The sequence below is a fragment of the Manis javanica genome, chromosome 2, assembly GCF_040802235.1.
Source record: "Manis javanica isolate MJ-LG chromosome 2, MJ_LKY, whole genome shotgun sequence".
NCBI classification, from domain to species: Eukaryota; Metazoa; Chordata; class Mammalia; order Pholidota; family Manidae; genus Manis; species Manis javanica.
The window spans coordinates 127,794,749-127,819,037 of NC_133157.1; the positions used below are offsets into that span (position 1 = coordinate 127,794,749).

General features: G+C 39.5%; 1 protein-coding gene across 8 annotated transcripts in view; it reads left to right on the plus strand.

Annotated features, from left to right (window-relative positions):
- The window catches only part of SFMBT2 (Scm like with four mbt domains 2), a 214,821-nt gene that overhangs the window by 92,854 nt on the left and 97,678 nt on the right, over window positions 1–24,289 (plus strand). For 7 of the 8 annotated variants that reach the window (XM_073229358.1, XM_073229355.1, XM_073229360.1 and 4 more), the window contains 2 exons: window positions 20,061–20,149; window positions 21,826–22,072. In XM_073229358.1, coding sequence (XP_073085459.1) covers window positions 20,061–20,149; window positions 21,826–22,072 — 336 coding nt within the window. Of the gene's footprint in view, window positions 1–20,057; window positions 20,150–21,825; window positions 22,073–24,289 lie in introns of those variants that run through there. The other variant, XM_073229361.1, reaches the window with a different exon arrangement.

The following is a 24,289-nucleotide window of genomic DNA, read 5'->3' on the forward strand; positions in this document are numbered from 1 at the left end:
AGAATCTTGTCTATTACTAGTTCTGAAAAACTCTCAGTCATTGCCTCTTTAGATATTGCCTCTTCCCTGTTCTCTCTTTTTAACCTTCCAGACAGACTTATAGATTTTTTCTTCCAGGTTTCTTCATTTTTCTTTCATCTTTTCATCTGTGTGGCCTTCTGTATAATTGCTGTGGATTCATCTTCCAGGACACCAGGTTTCTCTTATGCTTGCTAGCATGCTATTAACCCTGGCACTGGGTTTTAAAAAAAGATTATCCTATTTTTAATTTATGAATGTTTTCCAGTTTTGTTTTTTTTTTTCAAAATTCCCTGGTCATTTTGGGAGGGCTCTTTTGTTATTGCTTATTTACACAGTTTAAGTTTCTTCTTTTATTTCTCTCAGTGTCTCAAGTATACTTATTAGTAGAAGTATCTGAAATCTTTAAAGTCTGGTTTCTTTCAGTTTATCTGGCTGCTGTGTTTTTGTCTCTTTCCTGACGGGTCAGTAGCAGCAGTAACGTCACTGCCCTTCTCATGTGATCGTGAGGACCCTCCTGGGGATTCCATCGTATGTTTTGCGTGAAGTCTGGTTCATAGTAGGCTTTCCGTAAATGTTACTTACTGTACTAACGTTTGAAGTAATAGCAATGATTGTTATTTTTTAGCGATTATAGGGAGTGAGCTCTTTTGTTTTGTTTTGTTTTTTTAAAGAACCTAGTCCGTGAGATTTCTTCCAGTGCTGCCTTGAACGTGGGGTCTTTAAAAAAGAATTCGAGTTGACTTCTGTCAGGCACCCACGGGCCCCTAACCCACTAATTAAATTTTTGGCTCGAGGGTTTTTGGGGCTGCTGGGTCGTATGGGCTGGTTTGTGATTATAAATTCTCAGCAGATGTTACCTCACCCACCCACTCACATGCCCGGAAAGTCAGGGACAAAGATAAGGTTTTGCTAACGGCAGCTTTCTTGCAGGCTCCTTGGCGAGGTGGTTCTTTCTAGTTCTTTGCATTCTGGTTGACGGCTGTGTCTCAGGTGTCCGTTTGATGGGGAGAGTCTCTTGTTAGCCTCTCCGCCAAGTGAGGGCCTGTCCCTTTGCCACAGCTCCGAGATGCTGTTAAACTGAAGCCCAGCTCCAGAGGGTTAGGCGAGTGCCCCAGAAAAGTGATGGCATCTGTGCCAAGCTTTCTGTTAACGTTTGGGTTCTACATATTCTTTACATTTTGCCAGTTCATCAATGCATATAGCTCATGCTTTTTAAAGAAATCATTTTTAGTTGTTTTCAGTGCAAGAGTCAGGTTGTCATCTCCAAATGGTGGTAAAAAGATGGTGGTAACTATTTTTTGTATGCGTCAATCAATCTATAAATGCCAGCAAACAACTCTTCTTACGTTGCTGAATTTCTCCAGCCGGACAAAATAGGGTGAGAGTCGTGCTTTAAGCTGTAATATGGGTGTTGCATATCTTTCTGGAGCTTCAGCTTTGAAGCATAATAAATGTTTCAAACATTATTTTTTTTTTATTTTTTATTTATTTGTTTATTTATTGAACCTTGTTTTCACTTTACAATGAATTTTAGAGGTATTTCCCTATGAGCACATTCTTAATGACTGCATTATAGTCTTACAGAAGCACAGTTTTACCATAAGAAAACACGAATTTGTTCCAGTGCAATCGATACATTTGAGAGCTATCCTAGCATAATGGAAATTTCACATTTGCTTATGCATAACTTCTTCTGCAAGGAATGCTAGGTGACCGCAGAGAAACTGCTCCCTTCTGAGTTGCGCCACAGAAGGAATCCAGAAGTCACACACAGAGACGCACCTCAAACATCCTCCAGGGACCTCAACTCACTGCTGTTATGAGCCACACCCTGGAAGATGTGTCACTTTTTTTTTTTTTTTTTTTGAGAGGGCATCTCTCATATTTATTGATCAAATGGTTGTTAACAACAATAAAATTCAGTATAGGGGGGTCAATGCTCAATGTACAATCATTAATCCATCTCAAGCCTAATTCTCGTCAGTCTCCAATCTTCTGAAGCATAACGAACAAGTTCTTACATGGTGAACGAATTCTTACAGAGTGAATAAATTCTTACATGGTGAACAGTACAAGGGCATTCATCACAGAAACTTTCGGTTTTGATCATGCAATATGACCTATAAACCATCAGGTCAAATATGAATATTCATTTGATTTTTGTACTTGATTTATATGTTGATCCCACATTTCTCCTATTATTATTATTATTTTTATTTTTAATAAAATGCTGAAGTGGTAGGTAGATGCAAGATAAAGGTAGAAAACATAGTTTAGTGCTGTAAGAAGGCAAATAAAGATGATCAGATGATCAGGTGTGTGCCTATGGACTAAGTATTAATCCAGGCTAGACAAGGGCAGCAAGACATCCACGGATGCAGAAGATTTCTCTCAAAGCAGGGGGGGTGAGGTTCTGAGCCTCACCTCTGTTGATCCCCAAATTCTCACCTGATGGCCCCCCTGCGACTGTGCCTGTCTTAGGTTGTTCCTCCCTTGAGGAATCTTACCCGTCTCTGGCTAACCAGTCATCTTCCGGGGCCATACAGGGAAATGTAAAGTTGGTAAGTGAGAGAGAAGCCATATTGTTTGCAAAGGTTAGCTTTTTACTTCTTTGCAGATTTATGCCCTGTGGCTTCTATGCCCAGCACTTGTCTCGAGGTATCTTTACCACCTGGAGGAATTATGATACTCGGTAAATTCGATATGAGGCACGAATTCTATTTAAGGTTTGTAATTAGGAAGGAAGAAGAAAAGCTATAGATGTAGCATATGAAGGAAACTTGGGAGGATTGATTATTTCTTTGACATATCTTCTTGTATAGTACCTTAAGTATGTATAGGTTTTAAACTACTAACTAATTTGCACACACATTTTAACATAATAGGAATACGGTGACATAAACAAAGCAAATCTATAATTACCAGCCATCTCCAGTGAAGCCAAGAAAACCATTTAGGCACCCTAGGCATTTGTGAAAATTTATCTATGATATGATGGATATTGTCCAACTGTACTTGAACCATCAGACAAATTAAAGCAGCCCATTTCTGGGATCTGTTCACATCCCATATGTTCTTTTAACCATAGATAGTCTATAGTCATGAGATTTTGGAGTGCTACAACTTGCACCCCTCCCAACTCCTGGTTGAGTTCCAACAGTACAGATCCGGTCAAATTCGTTGTCTCACTGTATGCACATGCCAGCCTAGACATCTCCCTCCTCATTCCTATGGCAAGTCCAGGAGACGGTGGGCTGGATGCAGCCACAACCGCAGCATCGTCCGGATCCCCGTGGAGGCTTTTTGATGATCATCCCCCGGCACGAGTCCTCCAGAGAGTGCTGATGCCGGAAGCTCCTCCTCATATCGTATCTTAGTTCATTTTCTGGGTATCCAAGCTAGGCCTTGATCTTCTGCGTAGAAACAAACAGACCCTTTGCCCACACTTTGACATGCCCTCTATACCACTGTGCAGAACTCATTGGAGGTCAGCACACAGTAACTGCTTTTTTTTTTTTTTTTTTTTAATTAAGAGAAAGGAATATTATCAGAAAAGAGTACCTCCATAGCTGATCATCTGACACCCTTTAAGTGATCAACATTAAGGATATTTAAAGCATGTGTTCATCTTTGATTTACCAATAGTTTTATCCTGTTAAGGAGTAATCCCCCTTTTCTTTCTTTCTTTCTTTTTTTTTAAATTTTTAATCTACACTTACCTGAAGAATACTATGTTTACTATGCTCTCCCCTATATCAGGTCCCCCCTAACAACCACATTACGGTTACTGTCCATCAGCTTAGCAAAATGTGGTAGAGTCACTACTTGTCCTCTCTGTGTTGTGCAGCCCACCCTCCCCTTTCTCCCTCCCCCCCATGCATGCTAATCTTAATACCCCCCTTCTTCTTCCCCACCCTTATCCCTCCCTGCCCACCCATCCTCCCCAGTTCCTTTCCCTTTGGTACCTGTTAGTCCATTTTTGGGTTCTGTAATTCTGCTGCTGTTTTGTTCCTTCAGTTTTTCCTTTGTTCCTATACTCCTCAGATGAGTGAAATCATTTGGTATTTCTCTTTCTCCGCTTGGCTTATTTCACTGAGCATAATACTCTCCAGCTCCATCCATGTTGCTGCAAATGGTTGGATTTTTCCACTTCTTATGGCTGAGTAGTATTCCATTGTGTATATGTACCACATCTTCTTTATCCATTCATCTACAGATGGACATTTAGGTTGCTTCCAATTCTTGGCTATTGTAAATAGTGCTGCGATAAACATAGGAGTGCATCTGTCTTTCTCAAACTTGATTGCTGCGTTCTTAGGGTAAATTCCTAGGAGTGGAATTCCTGGGTCAAATGGTAGGTCTGTTTTGAGCATTTTGATGCACCTCCATACTGCTTTCCACAATGGTTGAACTAATTTACATTCCCACCAGCAGTGTAGGAGGGTTCCCCTTTCTCCACAGCCTCGCCAACATTTGTTGTTGTTTGTCTTTTGGATGGCAGCTATCCTTACTGGTGTGAGGTGATACCTCATTGTAGTTTTAATTTGCATTTCTCTGATAATTAGCGATGTGGAGCATCTTTTCATGTGTCTCTTGGCCATCTGTATTTCTTTTTTGGAGAACTGTCTGTTCAGTTCCTCTGCCCATTTTTTAATTGGGTTATTTGTTTTTTGTTTGTTGAGGCGTGTGAGCTCTTTATATATTCTGGACGTCAAGCCTTTATCAGATCTGTCATTTTCAAATATATTCTCCCATACTGTAGGGTTCCTTTTTGTTCTATTGATGGTGTCTTTCGCTGTACAGAAGCTTTTCAGCTTAATGTAGTCCCACTTGCTCATTTTTGCTGTTGTTTTCCTTGCCCGGGGAGATATGTTCAAGAAGAGATCACTCATGTTTATATCTAAGAGGTTTTTGCCTATGTTTTTTTCCAAGAGTTTAATGGTTTCGTGACTTACATTCAGGTCTTTGATCCATTTTGAGTTTACCTTTGTATATGGGGTTAGACAATGGTCCAGTTTCATTCTCCTACATGTAGCTGTCCAGTTTTGCCAGCACCATCTGTTGAAGAGACTGTCATTTTGCCATTGTATGTCCATGGCTCCTTTATCAAATATTAATTGACCATATATGTTTGGGTTAATTTCTGGGGTCTCTAATCTGTTCCACTGGTCTGTGGCTCTGTTCTTGTGCCAGTACCAAATTGTCTTGATTACTATGGCTTTGTAGTAGAGCTTGAAGTTGGGGAGTGAGATCCCCCCTACTTTATTCTTCTTTTTCAGGATTGCTTTGGCTATTCGGGGTCTTTGGTGTTTCCATATGAATTTTTGAATTATTTGTTCCAATTCATTGAAGAATGTTGCTGGTAATTTGAGAGGGATTGCATCAAATTTGTATATTGCTTTCGGCAGGATGGCCATTTTGACGATATTAATTCTTCCTAGCCATGAGCATGGGATGAGTTTCCATTTATTAGTGTCCCCTTTAATTTCTCTTAAGAGTGACTTGTAGTTTTCAGAGTATAAGTCTTTCACTTCCTTGGTTAGGTTTATTCCTAGGTATTTTATTCTTTTTGATGCAATGGTGAATGGAATTGTTTTCCTGATTTCTCTTTCTATTGATTCGTTGTTAGTGTATAGGAAAGCTACAGATTTCTGTGTGTTGATTTTGTATCCTGCAACTTTGCTGTATTCCGATATCAGTTCTAGTAGTTTTGGAGTGGAGTCTTTAGGGTTTTTTATGTACAGTATCATATCATCTGCAAATAGTGACAGTTTAACTTCTTCTTTACCAATCTGGATTCCTTGTATTTCTTTGTTTTGTCTGATTGCCGTGGCTAGGACCTCCAGTACTATGTTAAATAACAGTGGGGAGAGTGGGCATCCCTGTCTGGTTCCCGATCTCAGTGGAAATGCTTTCAGCTTCTCGCTGTTCAGTATAATGCTGGCTGTGGGTTTATCATATATGGCCTTTATTATGTTGAGGTACTTGCCCTCTATTCCCATTTTGCTGAGAGTTTTTATCATGAATGGATGTTGAATTTTGTCAAATGCTTTTTCAGCATCTATGGAGATGATCATGTGGTTTTTGTCTTTCTTTTTGTTGATGTGGTGGATGATGTTGATGGATTTTCGAATGTTGTACCATCCTTGCATCCCTGGGATGAACCCCACTTGGTCATGGTGTATGATCTTTTTGATATACTGTTGAATTCTGTTTGCTAATATTTTATTGAGTATTTTTGCATCTACATTCATCAGGGATATTGGTCTGTAATTTTCTTTTTTGGTGGGGTCTTTTCCTGGTTTTGGTATTAGGGTGATGTTGGCTTCATAGAATGAGTTTGGGAGTATTCCCTCTTCTTCTATTTTGTGGAACACTTTAAGGAGAATGGGTATTATGTCTTCTCTGTGTGTCTGATAAAATTCCGAGGTAAATCCGTCCGGCCCCGGGGTTTTGTTCTTGGGTAGTTTTTTGATTACTGTTTCAATTTCTTTGCTTGTAATTGGTTTGTTTAACTTTTGTGTTTCTTCCTTGGTCAGTCTTGGGAGGTTGTATTTTTCTAGGAAGTTGTCCATTTCTTCTAGGTTTTCCAGCTTGTTGGCATATAGGTTTTCATAGTAGTCTTTAATAATTCTTTGTATTTCTGTGGAGTCTGTCGTGATTTTTCCATTCTCATTTCTGATTATGTTGATTTGTGTTGACTCTCTTTTTCTCTTAATAAGTTGGGCTAGAGGCTTATCTATTTTGTTTATTTTCTCAAAGAACCAGCTCTTGGTTTCGTTGATTTTTGCTATTGTTTTATTCTTCTCAATTTTGTTTATTTCTTCTCTGATCTTTATTATGTCCCTCCTTCTGCTGACTTTAGGCCTCATTTGTTCTTCTTTTTCCAGTTTTAATAGTTGTGATGTTAGACTATTCATTTGGGATTGTTCTTCCTTCTTCAAGTGTGCCTGGATTGCTATATACTTTCCTCTTAAGACTGCTTTCGCTGCATCCCACAGAAGTTGGGGCTTAGTGTTGTTGTTGTCATTTGTTTCTATATATTCCTTGATCTCTATTTTGATTTGTTCATTGATCCATTGATTATTTAGTAGCATGTTGTTAAGCCTCCATGTGTTTGTGAGCCTTTTTGTTTTCTTTGTAGAATTTATTTCAACTTTCATACCTTTGTGGTCTGAAAAATTGGTTGGTAGAATTTCAATATTGTGGAATTTACTGAGGCTCTTTTTGTGAGCTAGTATGTGGTCTATTCTGGAGAATGTTCCATGTGCACTTGAGAAGAATGTATATCCTGTTGCTTTTGGATGTAAAGTTCTATAGATGTCTATTAGGTCCATCTGTTCTAGTGTGTTGTTCAGTGCCTGTGTGTCTTTACTTATTTTCTGCCCGGTGGATCTATCCTTTGGGGTGAGTGGTGTGTTGAAGTCTCCTACAATGAATGCATTGCAGTCTATTTCCCTCTTTAGTTCTGTTAGTATTTGCTTCACATATGCTGGTGCTCCTGTATTGGGTGCATATATATTTAGAATGGTTATATCCTCTTGTTGGACTAAGCCCTTTATCATTATGTAGTGGCCTTCTTTATCTCTTGTTACTTTCTTTGTTTTGAAGTCTATTTTGTCTGATATTAGTACTGCAACCCCTGCTTTCTTCTCACTGTTGTTTGCCTGAAATATGTTTTTCCATCCCTTGACTTTTAGTCTATGCTTATCTTTGGGTTTAAGGTGAGTTTCTTGTAAGCAGCATATAGATGGGTCTTGCTTTTTTATCCATTCTATTACTCTATGTCTTTTGATTGGTGCATTAAGTCCATTTACATTTAGGGTGACTATTGAAAGATATGTACTTATTGCCATTGCAGGCTTTAGATTCGTGGTTACCAAAGGTTCAAGGTTAGCTTCTTTAGTATCTTACTGCCTGACTTAGCTCGCTTATTGAGCTGTTATATACACTGTCTGGAGAGTCTTTTCTTCTCTCCCTTCTTATTCCTCCTCCTCCATTCTTCATATGTTGTGTGTTTTGTTCTGTGCTCTTTTTAGGGGTGCTCCCATCTAGAGCAGTCCCTGTAGGATGCCCTGTAGAGGTGGTTTGTGGGAAGCAAATTCCCTCAGCTTTTGCTTGTCTGGGAATTGTTTGATCCCACCATCATATTTAAATGATAGTCGTGCTGGATACAGTATCCTTGGTTCAAGGCCCTTCTGTTTCATTGCATTAAGTATATCATGCCATTCTCTTCTGGCCTGTAGGGTTTCTGTTGAGAAGTCTGATGTTAGCCTGATGGGTTTTCCTTTATAGGTGACCTTTTTCTCTCTAGCTGCCTTTAAAACTCTTTCCTTGTCCTTGATCCTTGCCATTTTAATTATTATGTGTCTTGGTGTTGTCCTCCTTGGATCCTTTCTGTTGGGGGTTCTGTATAATTCCATGGTCTGTTCGATTATTTCCTCCCCCAGTTTGGGGAAGTTTTCAGCAATTATTTCTTCAAAGACACTATCTATCCCTTTTCCTCTTTCTTCCTCTTCTGGTATCCCTATAATACGAATGTTTTTCCTTTTGTATTGGTCACATATTTCTCTTAGTGTTGTTTCATTCCTGGAGATCCTTTTATCTCTCTCTATGTCAGCTTCTATACGTTCCTGTTCTCTGGCTTCTATTCCTTCAATGGCCTCTTGCATCTCATCCATTCTGCTTATAAATCCTTCCAGGGATTGTTTCACTTCTGTGATCTCTTTCCTGACATCTGTGATCTCCTTCCGGACTTCATCCCACTGCTCTTGCATTTTTCTCTGCATCTCATCCCATTGCTCTTGCATTTTTTTCTGCATCTCTGTCAGCATGTTCATGATTTTTATTTTGAATTCTTTTTCAGGAAGACTAGTTAGGTCTGTCTCCTTCTCAGGTGTTGTCTCTGTGATCTTTGTCTGCCTGTAGTTTTGCCTTTTCATGGTGATAGAGATAGTTTGCAGAGCTGGTACAAGTGACCGCTGGAAGAGCTTCCCTTCTTGTTGGTTTGTAGCCTTTTCCTGGGAGAATAGCGACCTCTAGTGGCTTGTGCTGGGCAGCTGTGCGCAGACAGGGCTTCTGCTTCCTGCCCAGTTGCTTTGGGGTTTATCTCCGCTGTTGCTGTGGGCTTGGCCTGGCTGGGGCTGTTCCTCCAAAATGGTGGAGCCCCGTTGGAGGGGGAGCAGCCAGGAGACTATTTATCTCCGTAAGGGGCCTCTGTGCTCCCTGCTGCCCAGGGGGTTAGAGTGCCCAGAGATCCCCAGATTCCCTGCTTCTGGTCTAAGTGACCTGTCCTGCCCCTTTAAGATTTCCAAAAAGCACTCTCCAAACCAAAACAACAGCAGCAACAATGAGAGAGGGAACAGAAACAAAGAGAAAAAAAAAAGGAAAAAAAAGGAAAAAACAAGCGATTTTTTTTTTTTTTTTTTTTGTCCTCAGGTGCCGGTCCCAGGCACCCGCTCACTGGTCCTGCTGCCCTGTCTCCCTAGCACCAGGGTCCCTGTCCTTTCAAGGCTTCCAAAAAGCACCCACCCACCGGTCCCGCAGGGAAGGAACGCTCAATATTCTTTGTCCTCAGGCACTGGTCCCACGCACCCGCTCACCAGTCCTGCCGCCCTGCCTCCCTAGCACCGGGGTCCCTGTCCCTTCAAGGCTTCCAAAAAGCATTCGGCAAAAAGAGAGAAAAAAAAGGGGAAAAACGCGCGATTTCTTCCGTCCTCAGGTGCTGGTCTCAGGCACCCACCCACCGGTCCCACAGGGAAAAATGCAGGATATTCTTTGTCCTCAGGTGCCGGTCCCAGGCACCCGCTCACCAGTCCCGCCGCCCTGCCTCCCTAGCACCGGGGTCCCTGTCCCTTTTAGGCTTCCAAAAAGCACTCGCAGAAAAGAGAGAAAAAAAAAAGGGGAAAAACGCGCGACCTCCTCCGTCCTCAGGCACCGGTCTCAGGCACCCGCCCCCAGGTCTCGCAGGGAGAAACGTGGGATATTCTTTGTCCTCCGGCGCCGTTCCCAGGCACCTCCTCACCGGTCCCGCCACCCTGCCTCCCCAGCAACCGGGGCCTGTCCCTCTAAGGCTTCCAAAAAGCGCTCGCCAAAAAAAAAAAAAAAAAAAAACCGCTCCGGTTTCTCTCCACCCGCCGGGAGCCGGGGGGAGGGGCGCTCGGGTCCCGCTGGGCTGGGGCTTGTATCTTACCCCCTTCACAAGGCGCTGGGTTCTTGCAGGTGTGGATGTGGTCTGGATGTTGTCCTGTGTCCTGTGGTCTCTATTTTAGGAAGATTTTTCTTTGTTATATTTTCATAGCTCTATGTGTTTTTGGGAGGAGATTTCCACTGCTCTACTCACGCCGCCATCTTGGCTCCGCCCCCCTCAAACATTATTTTTATATTACATTAAACCAGATAATAGATCTGTAGTGAAGTAGAGAGTGAGGTTTTCATGAATATTTTTGTTGTAAATTGTGAGACTTGCAGGAAGTATTGCCTTCAGGAATGCTAGATTTGCTCCCCATTATTAGTAGGGGTGTTTAGGATGAAGAGGTAGATCTGGTAATTTTAGTTATTGCCCCCTCCATACCCAGTAGAAACAACAGGCATTTGTAACTTGAACCAACTCAACAACACTCTCAGTGGCAATTTAGGTTGAGAGCATTGCACAGAATGTCCTGAAGCAGCCACATTGTTTCTCTTTTCCTTCTTTGTCATTGGTCATTCTTTTCTCTTTCTTTTCCTTTTGTTTTTTGCTTCACTTTCTGGATCTTTACTTAACTTCTTCTGTTCATTGCTATTATTGGCTATGTTAGCAGAGGGTTATTTTTAATTACTATGATACTTATTTTAAAGCGTTCCTTAATTTAATGAATCATAAGCTTTTTCTGACCTTCCCTTGTGCACTCCTCAAATGCCTGGCCTCTTCTGGGGGTTCTGCAGCAGGAATCTGCAATCATTTTCTATAAAAGACCAGAGAGTCAATCGTCTAAGCTTTAGGGGCCCCCTGGTCTGTGTTGCAGCTGCTCAGTTGCTCACCGCTGAAGTCCGACAGCAGCCGTTGGTGTGAACAAACACAGCTGGGTTCCAGTGCACTTTATGGGCACTAACATTTGAATTTCGTGTAATTTTCATGTGTCATGAACTATCGATTTTCCCAACTATTTAAAGGTGTAAAATCATTCTTGGCTTGTGGGTGGTGAAAACGGGTGGTGGGAAGGATTTGGCCTGTGAGGCTTTGTTGGCCAGCCCTGCCCCGCAGTGCCCTGTGTGCACCACTACCTTTAGACTTCACGAAATTGAATCTACTCTGTATTTTTAGTGGCTTCTTGTTGACCCCACTGATCAAAATTTGCATCTTCAAAACATTAAGATATAGGTATGTTTTAATAAAAGTCCCGGTGACCCTCATGAAAATGTCAATTTTTAATCAATTCACATAGGCTTTCTAAGTCAGTTGTTAAAGGAATCAATTTTAAGTTGATCTGTAATACTTAGAGGTTAGTAAATAAATGAAATATTTCAAATGTAAATAATACGAAGCTAATTTCTTTCAAAGTCTACTTAGAAATCATGTGTTTCAGTAACTGGGCAGCTCCTGGTGATAGTTCCCTTTAGCTTCTCTACACCTTCTCCTTCCCTGAATTTATTTTTGACTTGAATATATGGAATTAAAATGTTCTTAATGATGGATGGCACATACTTGGTATTTAGGCATACTTAAACGTCACTCAAGTGTACTTTGTATGTATATGTACTCTTAGGCATTGGCCTTGTAAGCCAGTCCTCACAGTAACATTGCTGTGCTCAAAATGCGTTAGCGAGTTCCAAAACGGATTGATCAGTGGACCCTTAATGTAAAGCCAGTTTGTAAACTGGGGACTCTGTAACTGTCAGAAGAAAATCATGTCTTTTAACGAGTGTTTTGTTTGGACACTTTCTGCTCATGGACCCCCTAACCGTACAAGAGCCATTTCTGTAGTCCCAAAGATATCTGTGATCTACCTGTGAGCGAGTCTGCCTGCACTTCCTGTTAGGCCAAGCAGGATCCTCACTAACCTGCAGAGAAGTACAGAGATGAGGGAAAGTGTAAGAATCTTGATTTTCTACATTCCCATGTAATCTTACTCCCAGTGCAGTCAGACAAGTTAGGGTCCTCTCCACTCTCCACTGGGGCTGTGTTTATTTAACTGCTCATAGAATCACCCTAAGATGATGGCCCTAAAAACATTTTTTTCTCCTTTTTGTTTATAAAGAGACATACAAAAAATTGTAATTAGGTGTGGTTGCTGAAAGAGGCATGTTTCTATATTAACGCTATCTGGGGCTGACTTTTAAGTCTTAGCCATTTATTGAAATATTGGATAAGGTGACAGGTCACCAAGAGCTTGTGATTTTTTGACAAGTCAGTTCCAGGTTGTGGTAAGAGGAAATGTCTAAATAAGGCCTGGTTTCATTATATACTCCCCTCTTTTAAAATCTCAAATTACCCTATCATCTCTCTGTGGAAGGAATAATGGTTGCAAAATGAGCAGGAAATTTATTCCTCTCTACTCATCTGGCATGAATTGTTAGCCCCACATAAGTTGATGAATTGCTGCTTCCAAGGCCGACATCATAGTTTTTGTTTTGTTAAACAACTATAAATCTCATCTAAAATAGTCTTCATGATAACAGGAAGAAACCCCTAAGTTAATATCTGATACATTTCATTGTTTAAAAAATAATTGTTACTAGTAAAGCTTCATTTTTACAAACGCAACTTGATCTTGTGTAATTGATAGGAAAAAATTCAGGGTATTTGTCCAGGCTCTGTTTACAGCTGACTTTTTCAAGAAATGCCATATGCAATAACCCAAATGAATATTGTTTATATAATAAAGCAGGCAGAATTTACAGTGAGCACTCAAAATTAATTACTGACAGCTACAGGAGCAGCATATTTTTTTCATATTTTGATCCTTTGCAAAATTTTTATTGAAATACTTTGTGTTATACTGTCATAGCATTTTTGGGTGTTTAAGAATCATAGAGGATATAACCTTAGGGAGTTTACTTATTTCAAATTTTCTGCTCAGTTACTGAGGATCATAAGAGAGACAGATAGGCTAAAATATACCTCCTTCCCCTACAGTGTGGTTTCGAATCATAATTCCAGCACTACGGACTATTCCTTATAATCACTTTCATTCAGCTTTCTTTCTCATAGTAGCAAAAATCAGGTAATTGCCTAGGTATCTCTGTTTTTGGAATAGTTATTGAAACTCCTGTCTTAGGAACTTCACTTGGGTGTCAGCAAGGTTCAGTGTCATGGCCTACTTTGGAGCTGTGAGCTCCTACTCAGCTGCTTAGCCTTTGGAGAAAGATGTATTCTCTCTGTGGTTCACTAATGAATGGAAAGTAGCTCTTACGGTGTTCCACTGAAGGAAGTACAATGTCTGGAGTCATGTTAAATTTGAAGACTAATCCAAACTGTAAGAACTGAATTTGTTACTCAAATATTCCAACTGCATGAGTGAAAGAGGGAGGGCATCTAGAGTCCTGATTAGCATGCAGGTCACTATCTGGAGGATGGTTGCACTGGGACTTTGGAGAAGGTGGTGATAGGCTGAAGCTAAAGTCAAGAAGATTTAGGTTAGAATCAAGAAGGTATTTCCTGGCAGGGAGAAATGGAAGCAAGTTACAAAGGTAAGTCATGAAAGTACTGAGCCAGGAGTTTTGGTTTGTTATCTCTGCCTTGGAGCTGTCTCCCTGGGATCATACTGAAGCCTATGAAAATCTTTAGTGCCTCCGACACTCCTTATTTCTCCCCTTTTTTCTTGTGATCAGTGGAGGTTCTATTCTAGTTCACATGGCTACGTGAGGTTGATTCTTGAAGCTCCCCACCCTTGGCCTCATTTAAAAAATACTGTAAACCAGTAAATTTTTTCCTGTGATAATGTAGAGCCATTTAGTTATAGTCCTGTCATTGGGCAGCCTCAGAAAGAAGCAGGGTTGGGCACTCAAATGGAAAGGGGCAGGGCATGACTGTTCCATTACCAGCACCACACTGTCCTGATAACTATAGCTTTATCCTAAGTCTTGGAGCTAAATGGGTCAGACATGCTACTTTGTTTTTCCACTTCAGTATTGTATTGTCTCTTCTGGGTCTTTTGCCTTTCCATATAAACTTTAAAATCAGTTTGTCCATATCCACAAAATAACTTGCTGGGGTTTGGAATCTATAGGCCATGATTGGAAGAATTGACATCTTGACAATATTGAGTCTTTCTATCCATGAACATGGAATAGCTCTTTGTTTATTTAGTTCTTTGATTTCATCAGAGTCCCACTTGGTACTGGGGAGGTCAGTCTTTTTTGCTAGTCAGACCTTCACCTGGTTGGATGAGGCCCACCCACCTCAGGGAGAGCAGTCTGCTTTACTCAAAGCCCACTGGTTTAAATGTAAATTCACCCAAAAACATCTTCACAGAAGCATCCAGAATAATGTTTGACTAAATATCTGGGCACTGTAGCCCAGACAAGGTGACAAATAAACCATTTCAGATAGAATATGAAAACTAGAGAAGAATAGGCTGACTCATGGAAGATATTTTTCTGCAGCAAAGAAAGTGACATTAGAGAAAAAAAAGTATGTGAGAGACAACCTGTGAGAATAGAATGTTTAACAAGCAAGTGTCTTATTCCATTGAACTTGGAGCCCTGGACCTTTGTGATATGTCAGTTCAGTCTTGACACTTGCTCTGTGGTGCAAACTAATAAAAGACGTATAGTAAATTTTCCCTAGTGGAGAGAAAACAGTGGCTGATTCTTTCAAATGGTATTCTTTAGAAGCAGGAAAGTGTTAAAGCAATGACAGAAATGTCTGTAAAGTGAGCTGTTGGCAACTAGAGAAGGATTGGAGAAGATGTGCAAGAGTAAGAGAAATTGCATATTTTATTTGATAAACATCTCTAACCAGTAAATAGTGGTAAGGTTTTAAGTTTCTTCTGATAGTTTTAGATGCTGTTTATCTTCTAGGTTCTTAAAGATATGATGCAGAGTAGAGGCATGCCCTGAGGATGTCATAAATAGCTTTTGTATTCATGGCTTTTGTTTTGGAAATCCTGGTTGTTTTAGTGCTGAGAGGTTTTAGGGACCTTCAGAGAAAGAAGTGGGTCCTTTTGGAATTAAGGTTTGGATGTGTAGTTCCTTGTATTTCTTTCATTCTTGGGAGATGCCCTTGCCTGAAATAAACAATATCAGTGTTGCCAAATGGGGGGATAGTGCATATTCCCTGAGAAGGAGAACTCCCGAGAAATATTAAATATCTACCCTACATTTAATGCCGACTCCGTTAAATGGATGGACCTATGGATTTCTGGGTTATGTATGCTGAAACGAATGTCTTAAATGATAATTTCCATCATATGTAAGCAGTTTCAAGCCAGGGAAATAGAGGAAACAAAAAGAAGTGGCAGTTCATTTGTGAATGCTTGTGGTGCGCCACTGAGTCAAATGTATTTTATTGAAAGGACTGTGTAATATCCATGGTAATAGTGGTTCTTCATCTGAATTCAGTAAGTTGTATTTCAGTAAAAGATAAATAAATCAGGCACAATTTACAAAACCATCCAATCTGTCAGTCCTTGTCTGTGAGGAAAATTTATCAGACGTCCACCATATGCAGTTGTTAATGGGTGTTGTGTGTATGGTAGTCATGCAATGGACACTGCTGGTTCCTAGCCATGGAGTGGACTGTCAGGTGGGAACTGTCATTAGAGAAGTGACTTCACATAATGTAATTACAAATTCTGTTTAATCTGTGAATGGAAAGAATTTGGGACTCTAGGAGAGAGTACTGTTGATCGTGAAGTTAGGGAAGGCTGGTGAAAAAGTGATGGTTTAGATGAGGAGCTGACCGGAGAGAGACTAGGGGCAAGTGTTTATACAAAAAGGAAGAGGATGTGCAAAGCCTCTCAGAACTGAAGAGTTGAGAAGAGTTTAGAGAAAATGGGGGTGGAGAGCAAAGGGAAGAATCACAGGGAGGGACCCAATTGTTCAGGAGATTGAGCCAGGTTTAGTAGTTCAAAATCTAGTCTAAGATTCAGTGGCTTCACTATATTTAGTAATTATTTGTTTTATATATACTATATATAAAGAGCTCCTACAAATCAATGTATTTTTTAAAAGTCTGTAGAAGAATGTACAAGGGATATGAATAGTATGTTCCCAGAAATCAAATTATCATAATATTGTGATAGTAAGCCTCACTGATAATCAATAAAATGAAAACTAAAATAAAAGAAACTGTTCCATATGCGTGAGGTTGGTAAAAAAGAATCAGAGAAATCTGATAATATGAAACACTGGCAGGAATGGGGAGACATGGGGGCTTTTATGTATTTATGGTGATGGTTTAAATTGTAAGCATAACTTTGGTGGGCAGTTTGACAATATCTAGTAAATCCTTTGCTCTCCACTCCTAGGAATTAATCCTGTGGAAAGCTCTAATAAAACTTAATGGTCTCATCTTGGCCTTCATCTTGCTTGTCTCATCAGTGGCATTTTATAAAGTAGATCATGCCCTCCTTGAAACATTTTCATCACTTGGTAGTAGATTTACACTGAGCACCTGGCTATCCAACTGAGTCTAAATAAATGCATGGTGGGTCCCTTTGGGGTCTCTGGTGTCATGCACTGTGGCTACAAGATCATAGGTTACAGACTTAGGAAGAGGTTTCATTGGAGGAAGGGGAAACATACATAGAAGAAGGATTTATAAAAAATAGGCCACTGTAGGATTGGGGAACACACTGGGCCTGGGGTGTGGTGTACATTTTGGTGGAGGGATGCTTTCACTTCAGGAGTTTCTCTTCTTATAAGATGAGCAGGGAAGGCAGCTTTGAAAATGTTATTTGAAAAAATAACCCACGGTTAATGCAGCACTGCTTCCCCAGACGCTGGAGGGGAAACGTCCATTCCATAGGGATTCAGATGAACTAGGCTTCAGCCCTTCCTGCTGGCCATGTCCCACTAACTTACTGTCCAAAACCCAGGCAGCAGTGGGAAGGTGGACTAGCCAAGAACGGAAAAGGGGAAGGGCTCAGAGTGACTGGATCTGGGCAACAAGATTGAAGGAGGGCAGCTTTTAAGAAAGCAGATTGAGCCTGGCAGTGGGGGCAGCTCCTTCAAGCATGCTTCCCCTCCAGGGTCCCTTATGGTGGCGGTGCTTGCCGCTGCTTTCCTAGGGACACAGCACACCCTTCTGAGGAGCTGGCAAACAAGATTACATGATTCCCCCCAAACGCCTCAGCAGAACATTACTGCAGATAGCTGTGTTCTGAGGTCCTTGCTTATGTAGCAGGCAAAGTAAAATACAGTAAAGCCATTTTTCAGTAAGATGTGACTTGCATGAATTGTAGGAATAATTTGATTAACACAAAGAAAAGTTGCAAAGCAACTGTTTAAGCCAGATTGGAGAATAGGTGTGAAGAAATCTGGTTTAAATTCTGTTTTATGATTATCTCAAGTGTGCTGTTTTTCTTGTATCTGTGTGCTTTTGCATATAACGTACAAAGGTTTGATTGGATGTGAAGAAGCATAGATTACTGGAACTGTAGTGTGCTCTAATTAAAAAATAAGTATGAATAGCTGTGTGTGTAAACATTCACATTGATGTAGACATTGTGTATCCTCTATTCACTGTCAATCTTGTTCTTATAAAAAACATCAGCAAGTGACTGGAATAATGATCTTTGTGCATGGTGTATCTTACTGTGTTAAGATTGCTATTGCTAAGTCTAACCGTAGAGGTTGCATTTTACTACTGTATAACAGGTGATCAATTTTATAATAATGTGGGGGGACAGGAGTAGAGTCAAAAAATGAATTGGATTCCCATAACGGTCTATGTGAGGAATTACTTTCTGTAAGGCAGATTTTATTTTTGGGGGTACCAGTTTATCAGTGTTTGGGAGATGCAAAATTAACATTAATATCCAAGTTAGGGAGGGCCAATTAAGAGATTAGAAGGCTAAGAAGTATCATCATACTCTGGAAGAAATTTTTATTCTAATTATTTCCAATTAATAAAATATTAACTATGTGATTATGTAATAATGGTATAAATGATCCATGTGTCCATGATCTAATATACACATTTATTAAAAGTTATATTTGGATTTCAAGAAATTGTTAGCCTGTAGTTAAAATATCAGTTTGAGATATTTTATAAGTTCTTCTAAAAGAAAACTGCATGTTAAAGAGGGAATGATTTACTACATTATCAAAGGATACTTCACTGTTCCAAGAGTTGACACTGTATCAGTTGGGCAGAAACTCCTAGAAAGTTTATATATTTTTTCTCATTTAGTCCTTACAACTGCCCAGTGAAGTAGTTGCCTTTAAGGCACACAAATGACCCCATAATAAGCTAATTTCAACAGAAGTAACTGTCTTGATCTCATTCCCAAAATTGCGGAGAACTCCAAGCAATGTGTTGAATATTAAGTAGCAAAGGCCTTTCTTTTTAAGGGTCTGCATAAATCCTGGCCAAAGTTTTAATGATTATGGCATTGATATTGAATGTTCTAATTGTATACAGTATTCTCAGTATTCAAACCACTTATGTCATCACTGTCTCTGTCTTTGCTTCCAACAGTGCTTAGTGCCTTTGCTAAACTGTGTTCTTCAGAGCAAAGTAATAATACTCCTTTTTGTAATTATACAAGTGTATTTTACAACTGGAAAAGTCCTAAGAAGTTGAAACGTGTTCCTCCCAGCTGTATATGACAAATACTAAGGAATGTATTCATGTGTGTGTGTATGTATACATGTCATTTTCATGACTTCAGAAGTTCTGTCGTCATCTAGAGTGTATTTATTATTAAAGATAGGAATGATTTTGTCTGTATGTTTGAACCCCGGTAGTATGGAGTGCAGTCCATCATACACAGTAGGAGCTTATCTATCCTGTTGAATCATTTTCTGATCTTCTGTCTGTAGGAACAATTTAATTTGAACCTTATGTGAAAAATTAATGTAGATGCCTTCCTTTAAAAATCTCCAAGGGAAAGAACTCTGTGATCTTTTTTAATACTTAATAGTGAATGTAAGTGCTTCTATTTATAATTCAAGATCCACGGTTGCCTCTTTTCTTTAGCAAAGCTAGTGTTAACGAATGTTTTCCTGGTAAGTCAAAGGCTGCTGCTCAATACCTTGTTGTGAAGGCCCTGTTCTCTTGTGGGCTCGGTGTTTCCATGGATTGAGTACTTCTGCTTACTTCTTCCTCCCAAGACTCCATTAAATGATAGTAAAGGAATAAAAAATACATAAACCAACAGAAAAAATTGAACCAGTACAGAAAAGAAATTTCAGCATGTTTCTGGCAACCTGAAGGCTGATGAAGGCTTAGTGGCTGCTAAAGCATTACGGGGGCCACTCAAGTCTTCAAACTATTTCCAGATTGATTTCGTGCTGAGAGTCCCTGTTTACAAAATGTGTACATTGATTTTTCTGGACTGTCCAGTATTCCTGCCACTTGCCCTCATTTCCCGGACTGCGCTGAGTCTGGCTGCTGCGTGCCCTGTCTTTCTCTTTCTCCTATTTCACTTATTCTTGTTAGTCTTTGCTGTCCTGTCTGTCTGAAAATCCCTCCCTCCTTTTCTCTGCCTGTATGGACCTTTTATATAGTTCAGAGCCTGGTTTTATTTTCCTACCTGAAAAGTTTTCTGTGATTCTTCTATTCCTCATTGATTTATTTTCTTCTCAGAACCTCCTGAATTATATACTTTATGACATCTTCTTTGTTGTTCACTGAAGTCTCTAAATAGATTTTAAGACTTTGGGGCCCCATATGCTTCAATCTCCTTGATGCCCAGCAAAATCCAGGCATGGGGTTGGTGTGAAGTCACCCCTTGTCAACATATTTGTTGAAATTTTAGTACTTGAGCATGGTGCTTAAAATTTAGAGAGGTATTGAAAAAAATCACATACAGGAAAAGTGCTGTGATTTTAAACTTATTTGATACTCCACTGCTTTGTTGAAGTGTGCTTTTTCTCCTTTGTCTCGCCAGCAATAAAAGAGAAGTATACAGACTGGACGGAATTTCTCATTCGTGATTTGACTGGTTCCCGGACAGCACCTGCCAACCTCCTGGAAGGTGTATGTATTGTTGTTATACAGCTATTCTATGTGTGAAGCATCATAGTACATGAGTTCAAACCTAATGGCACCTTTGCATATATCCTTCTGCAGGCCCCGTGTACACACAGATACCAGAGCCATGTAGCTTCCTGGGCTGTTTTTTTTCTTACTTAGGTTACTGACTAAATAGCATTAAGAACCTTAATCTGTAATACAATCTATAAGTGGAAAATTTGCTTCTACATGAATGCATTTAAAAATAATAATGTGTTAGGCTGTCTTCCCACACTCCTGTACATATAAACCTCTATCCTATACTAGTGAATGTAAAGAAAATCCTGTAGAATAACTTTTTCATAAAGGGGACAACTGAACATGTATGTGCTCCAGTATGGTATTGAATATATTGATAAATGATTCCATTAACTATACCATTTTGGATGCATGACCTTGAGATAGGAACATGCATAGTGTTAAGTAGTAACTGAATTAGCCTCCCTTATAAAAACAGGAGAACTGGCCAACTATATACAAATGTGGTTAAAGTAATTTGAAGAAAAAGTTTTATCTGCAGTGTTGGTGGTTCATTTAAAAATAATTTTATGATAAAACATTTAAATATATTTACTACATATTATGGAACAGAATGGATGAGAAAGATACTGTCCTAAGTAATTACTGAGTTACCAAATCTGTTTGAAGAATGCTCCCCAAAAGGGGAAAACACAATGAATAACAAGGAATGTGATGCAGGTTTTGACACTCATTATCCTTTTAACGGTAACCGTAATTCTCCCTCCTCTCATCAATGGTACTGATACTTTTGGAGCACCACTGCCTAACATACAGTTACATGATTTGGTTTTGTGAAGATTTTGCCTGATGTATATGTATATCTTAATAGCTACTGATTTAATTGTTTAGTTAAAAAATCAAAATGATGATTGTTCACCCTTTCCAAAGGACAAATTGTCTTACTCTGTTCATTTTTTTTGACATATTTGCCTACAAAGGCCAGCTGAACAAACACCCTTTTCATGTGTTAACATATGCTAAGAAGGCTGCTTACGTGGGGCAGTAATTATGTGCATTCTTTAAACCAACTGTTGAGTTATGTGTAGAAGTACGTTTACATAATAGTCTAATTTAGCTAATCATTAATGTGCATTAGACATATCTACACATGCGCTTTACTCACCTAATCAGAGTGTGAGAGGGTCTTGATTATTAGAGTGGTGGCCATTGTAAGATAAAAGTGTGCTGAGTCACAGTATAGATTGATAGCCTTATAGTAGATACATCTGTCTATTGGAAAAGTAGACATTTTGCTACCATGTGTTTCCAGCTTGAGGCAAATTTGGTCATAACTCTTCTTCAATGCACACTTATTTCTAACAAATGCAATTTTATCTGGGAAGGGTGATTTGTTTGGTGAGAATTTAGCAAAACTGTTATTTTCTAATTGCTTGTGATTTTTGTTGTTGGATGCAGAGTTGGATAAAATGGAAGTGTGTGTGGGAGGAGCAGGACGGGGAGGGGGTGGGGGCAGGGGAAAGGGTGGGGGTGGAGACACCAGACTGTTTGCCAATAGCTTGGATGATGGTGTGAAAAAATATTATCTTCTGCTGTCATCTGTTTCCATGAGAACCTTAAAATAAAGTTTAAAATAAGGAGTTTTGCTTCTGTTTAAACAGCCTCTGCGAGGGAAAGGCCCTATAGACCTCATTACAGTTGATTCCTTAATAGAACTTCAGGATTCTCAGAACCCTTTTCAGTACTGGATAGTTAGTGTGATTGAAAATGTTGGAGGAAGATTACGCCTTCGCTATGTGGGATTGGAGGACACTGAATCCTATGACCAGTGGTTGTTTTACTTGGATTACAGACTTCGACCAGTTGGTTGGTGTCAAGAGAGTAAATACAGAATGGACCCACCTTCAGGTAAGGGCCAGAGCTTTTGCTCCTGTGCAGTATTTTAGAAGATGATGTGATGTTTTCCTGGATATGTCTCTGGAAAATATAGTAGCTGTGTGGTATCTTGTACATGTTTGTATGCAAATATTAAGCACTGTAACTTCAGAATACTTTCTATAAATAATAGAACTCAAAACCTCAGTGAACAGTGTCCTGGAGGGAGAAAGCAGTGTTGGAGTCTGTGGAGAAGTCAATCTAGTTCCTTTGGAATCACTGGTTCAGAAATGAAAGACACAATAGATTGAGACTTGGTTGTGTTCTCCCTTTTTCTTTAGGAATTTTGATGGTCTTGCAGTTAGGTTCCAAAATCTCTGTCCATCCATTGGCACATCCATCCTATATCATCCACCTACCCACCTACTCATCCATCCATCCATCTGAATATCCAAACCAAATGCTTATCATATATGATCTGTCCTGGAAATAGCAAAGAGAAAATCATTATGCTTTTTATCCTGGCACAGCATAGATTTTAATCTGCTTCAGGTGCACTGTCAAATGACCTTCCTCAGACTTAATTGTATAGGATAGTGCATTATGCTTTCTGACATACGTAACAGGGAGAAAATTTCAGTGTTTACAAACTAACCATTCTTGAATGTTTACTACCTGCCAGGTGATTTCACATCTGCTGTTTTATTTATTTTGATTTCAAAAATGTGCTGTGTGTTTGGTGTGAATATTTCCTTTTTACAGCTGAGAAGATTTGAGACTGGGCCTAAGTTCCTGTCCAAGGTCATCTGCTTGTAGGGGAATGTGTTATAATTCAAATTCCCAGGTCCCTCGCCCATTCTATCCCATCCCCCCTGCTAACTTTACTTTTTGATGGACATCCTCAGAACAAAAATGTTGGAGTCTATGGAATTAAAGATGCCAGGGAAGAAATACTCATTTCTTCTAGAAATTGCTGATTTTCATTCTGGTCAGTTTCCCAAGTACTGGAAGCAAAGACTTGGCTCTTTGCTTTATTAAAATAGCTTGAGATTCCTTCTCTCATATCAGTTGCCAGTGTTAGTTTTAAGTACATGAAGCTGAGGAGTTATATTTCCCTTTTCTGTTACTCAGGGGCTTTAATTGAAAAAATTTCTTAGTTCTATATGTCATGTGTTTGCATTTGTGTTGAATTTGACAGGTGTATAGACATGTAATGTGGTATTTTATTAGTGTTATTGTTGTCAGCATTTTGAGAAGCAGCCAGGAAAATCCATTTTTACCCTGAGTAATTTGGGATATGATGACAGACAGAGGGTCTGTGAGAGTTCTGAGTAAAAGATCTAAACTCACGTCTGCCTTGGGATTCATCACCTAACAGGAGAAATTTACTCTGCAGAAAGCTGGGTGTATAAATCTTAGCTTAGTATCTAATTGCTTTATAAATTTTAGGAGAAACATATATTTGCCAGCCTAAAAATTTATAGCAAAGCAAAATCATGGGTCTCATACTCAAAAGCAAAAATGGAAAGTGTCACATAGAAACTTAGGAGATATTTGTGTGAGGTGAGCTTACTCATTTTAGATAGTTTGATGTCTTTATAAGATTAAGAATAAATTGCGCTTAATTGTCTTAGTAAGTTTTTGGACATGAGCTGTCCATTTCACTGAAGGGTCCATGGGAGTGTTTAAAGACATTGGAAAGGGCATTCATCATCATACAGTTATTTTCCCAACATTTACATTGTTGGCAGGAAAGATTATGTACGGCAGGAAGAAAATAAAAGACGAAAAGACACTCCAGATGTTACTTTTAGTTTTTCAAATGCAGTAGCTACAAGATAAAAAGTGGATTTTATTCTGCTGATAAAGAACAAACCCACTTTCAACAGAACAAAAGCTCAGGAGGCAGTTATTACCTTTTTTTTACACATGGGAACAGAAACCAATCCTTTGGGTTTGTGTAAATTAATTAAAAAACCCAGAGCAACTTGTAAAACTTGGAAGGTAATGCTCTTAACTGAAATATAGGTGGGGACAATATTTCAGACTTGCATACAAAATATTAAGCTATTTTTCTTACACCTAAAGACCCTTAGATCAATAAAACGTGTGCTACATGTTAAGGAGAAGTAGAGCTGGGTGTGTGGCAGAGGAGGGAAGCTGATAGGTGTGCTGCGTATACTTGGTGAGTCAGCTGGGACTTCAGCCTGCTCTTGATGTCCTCTTTGCCTTGTACCCACTGATGCCAAC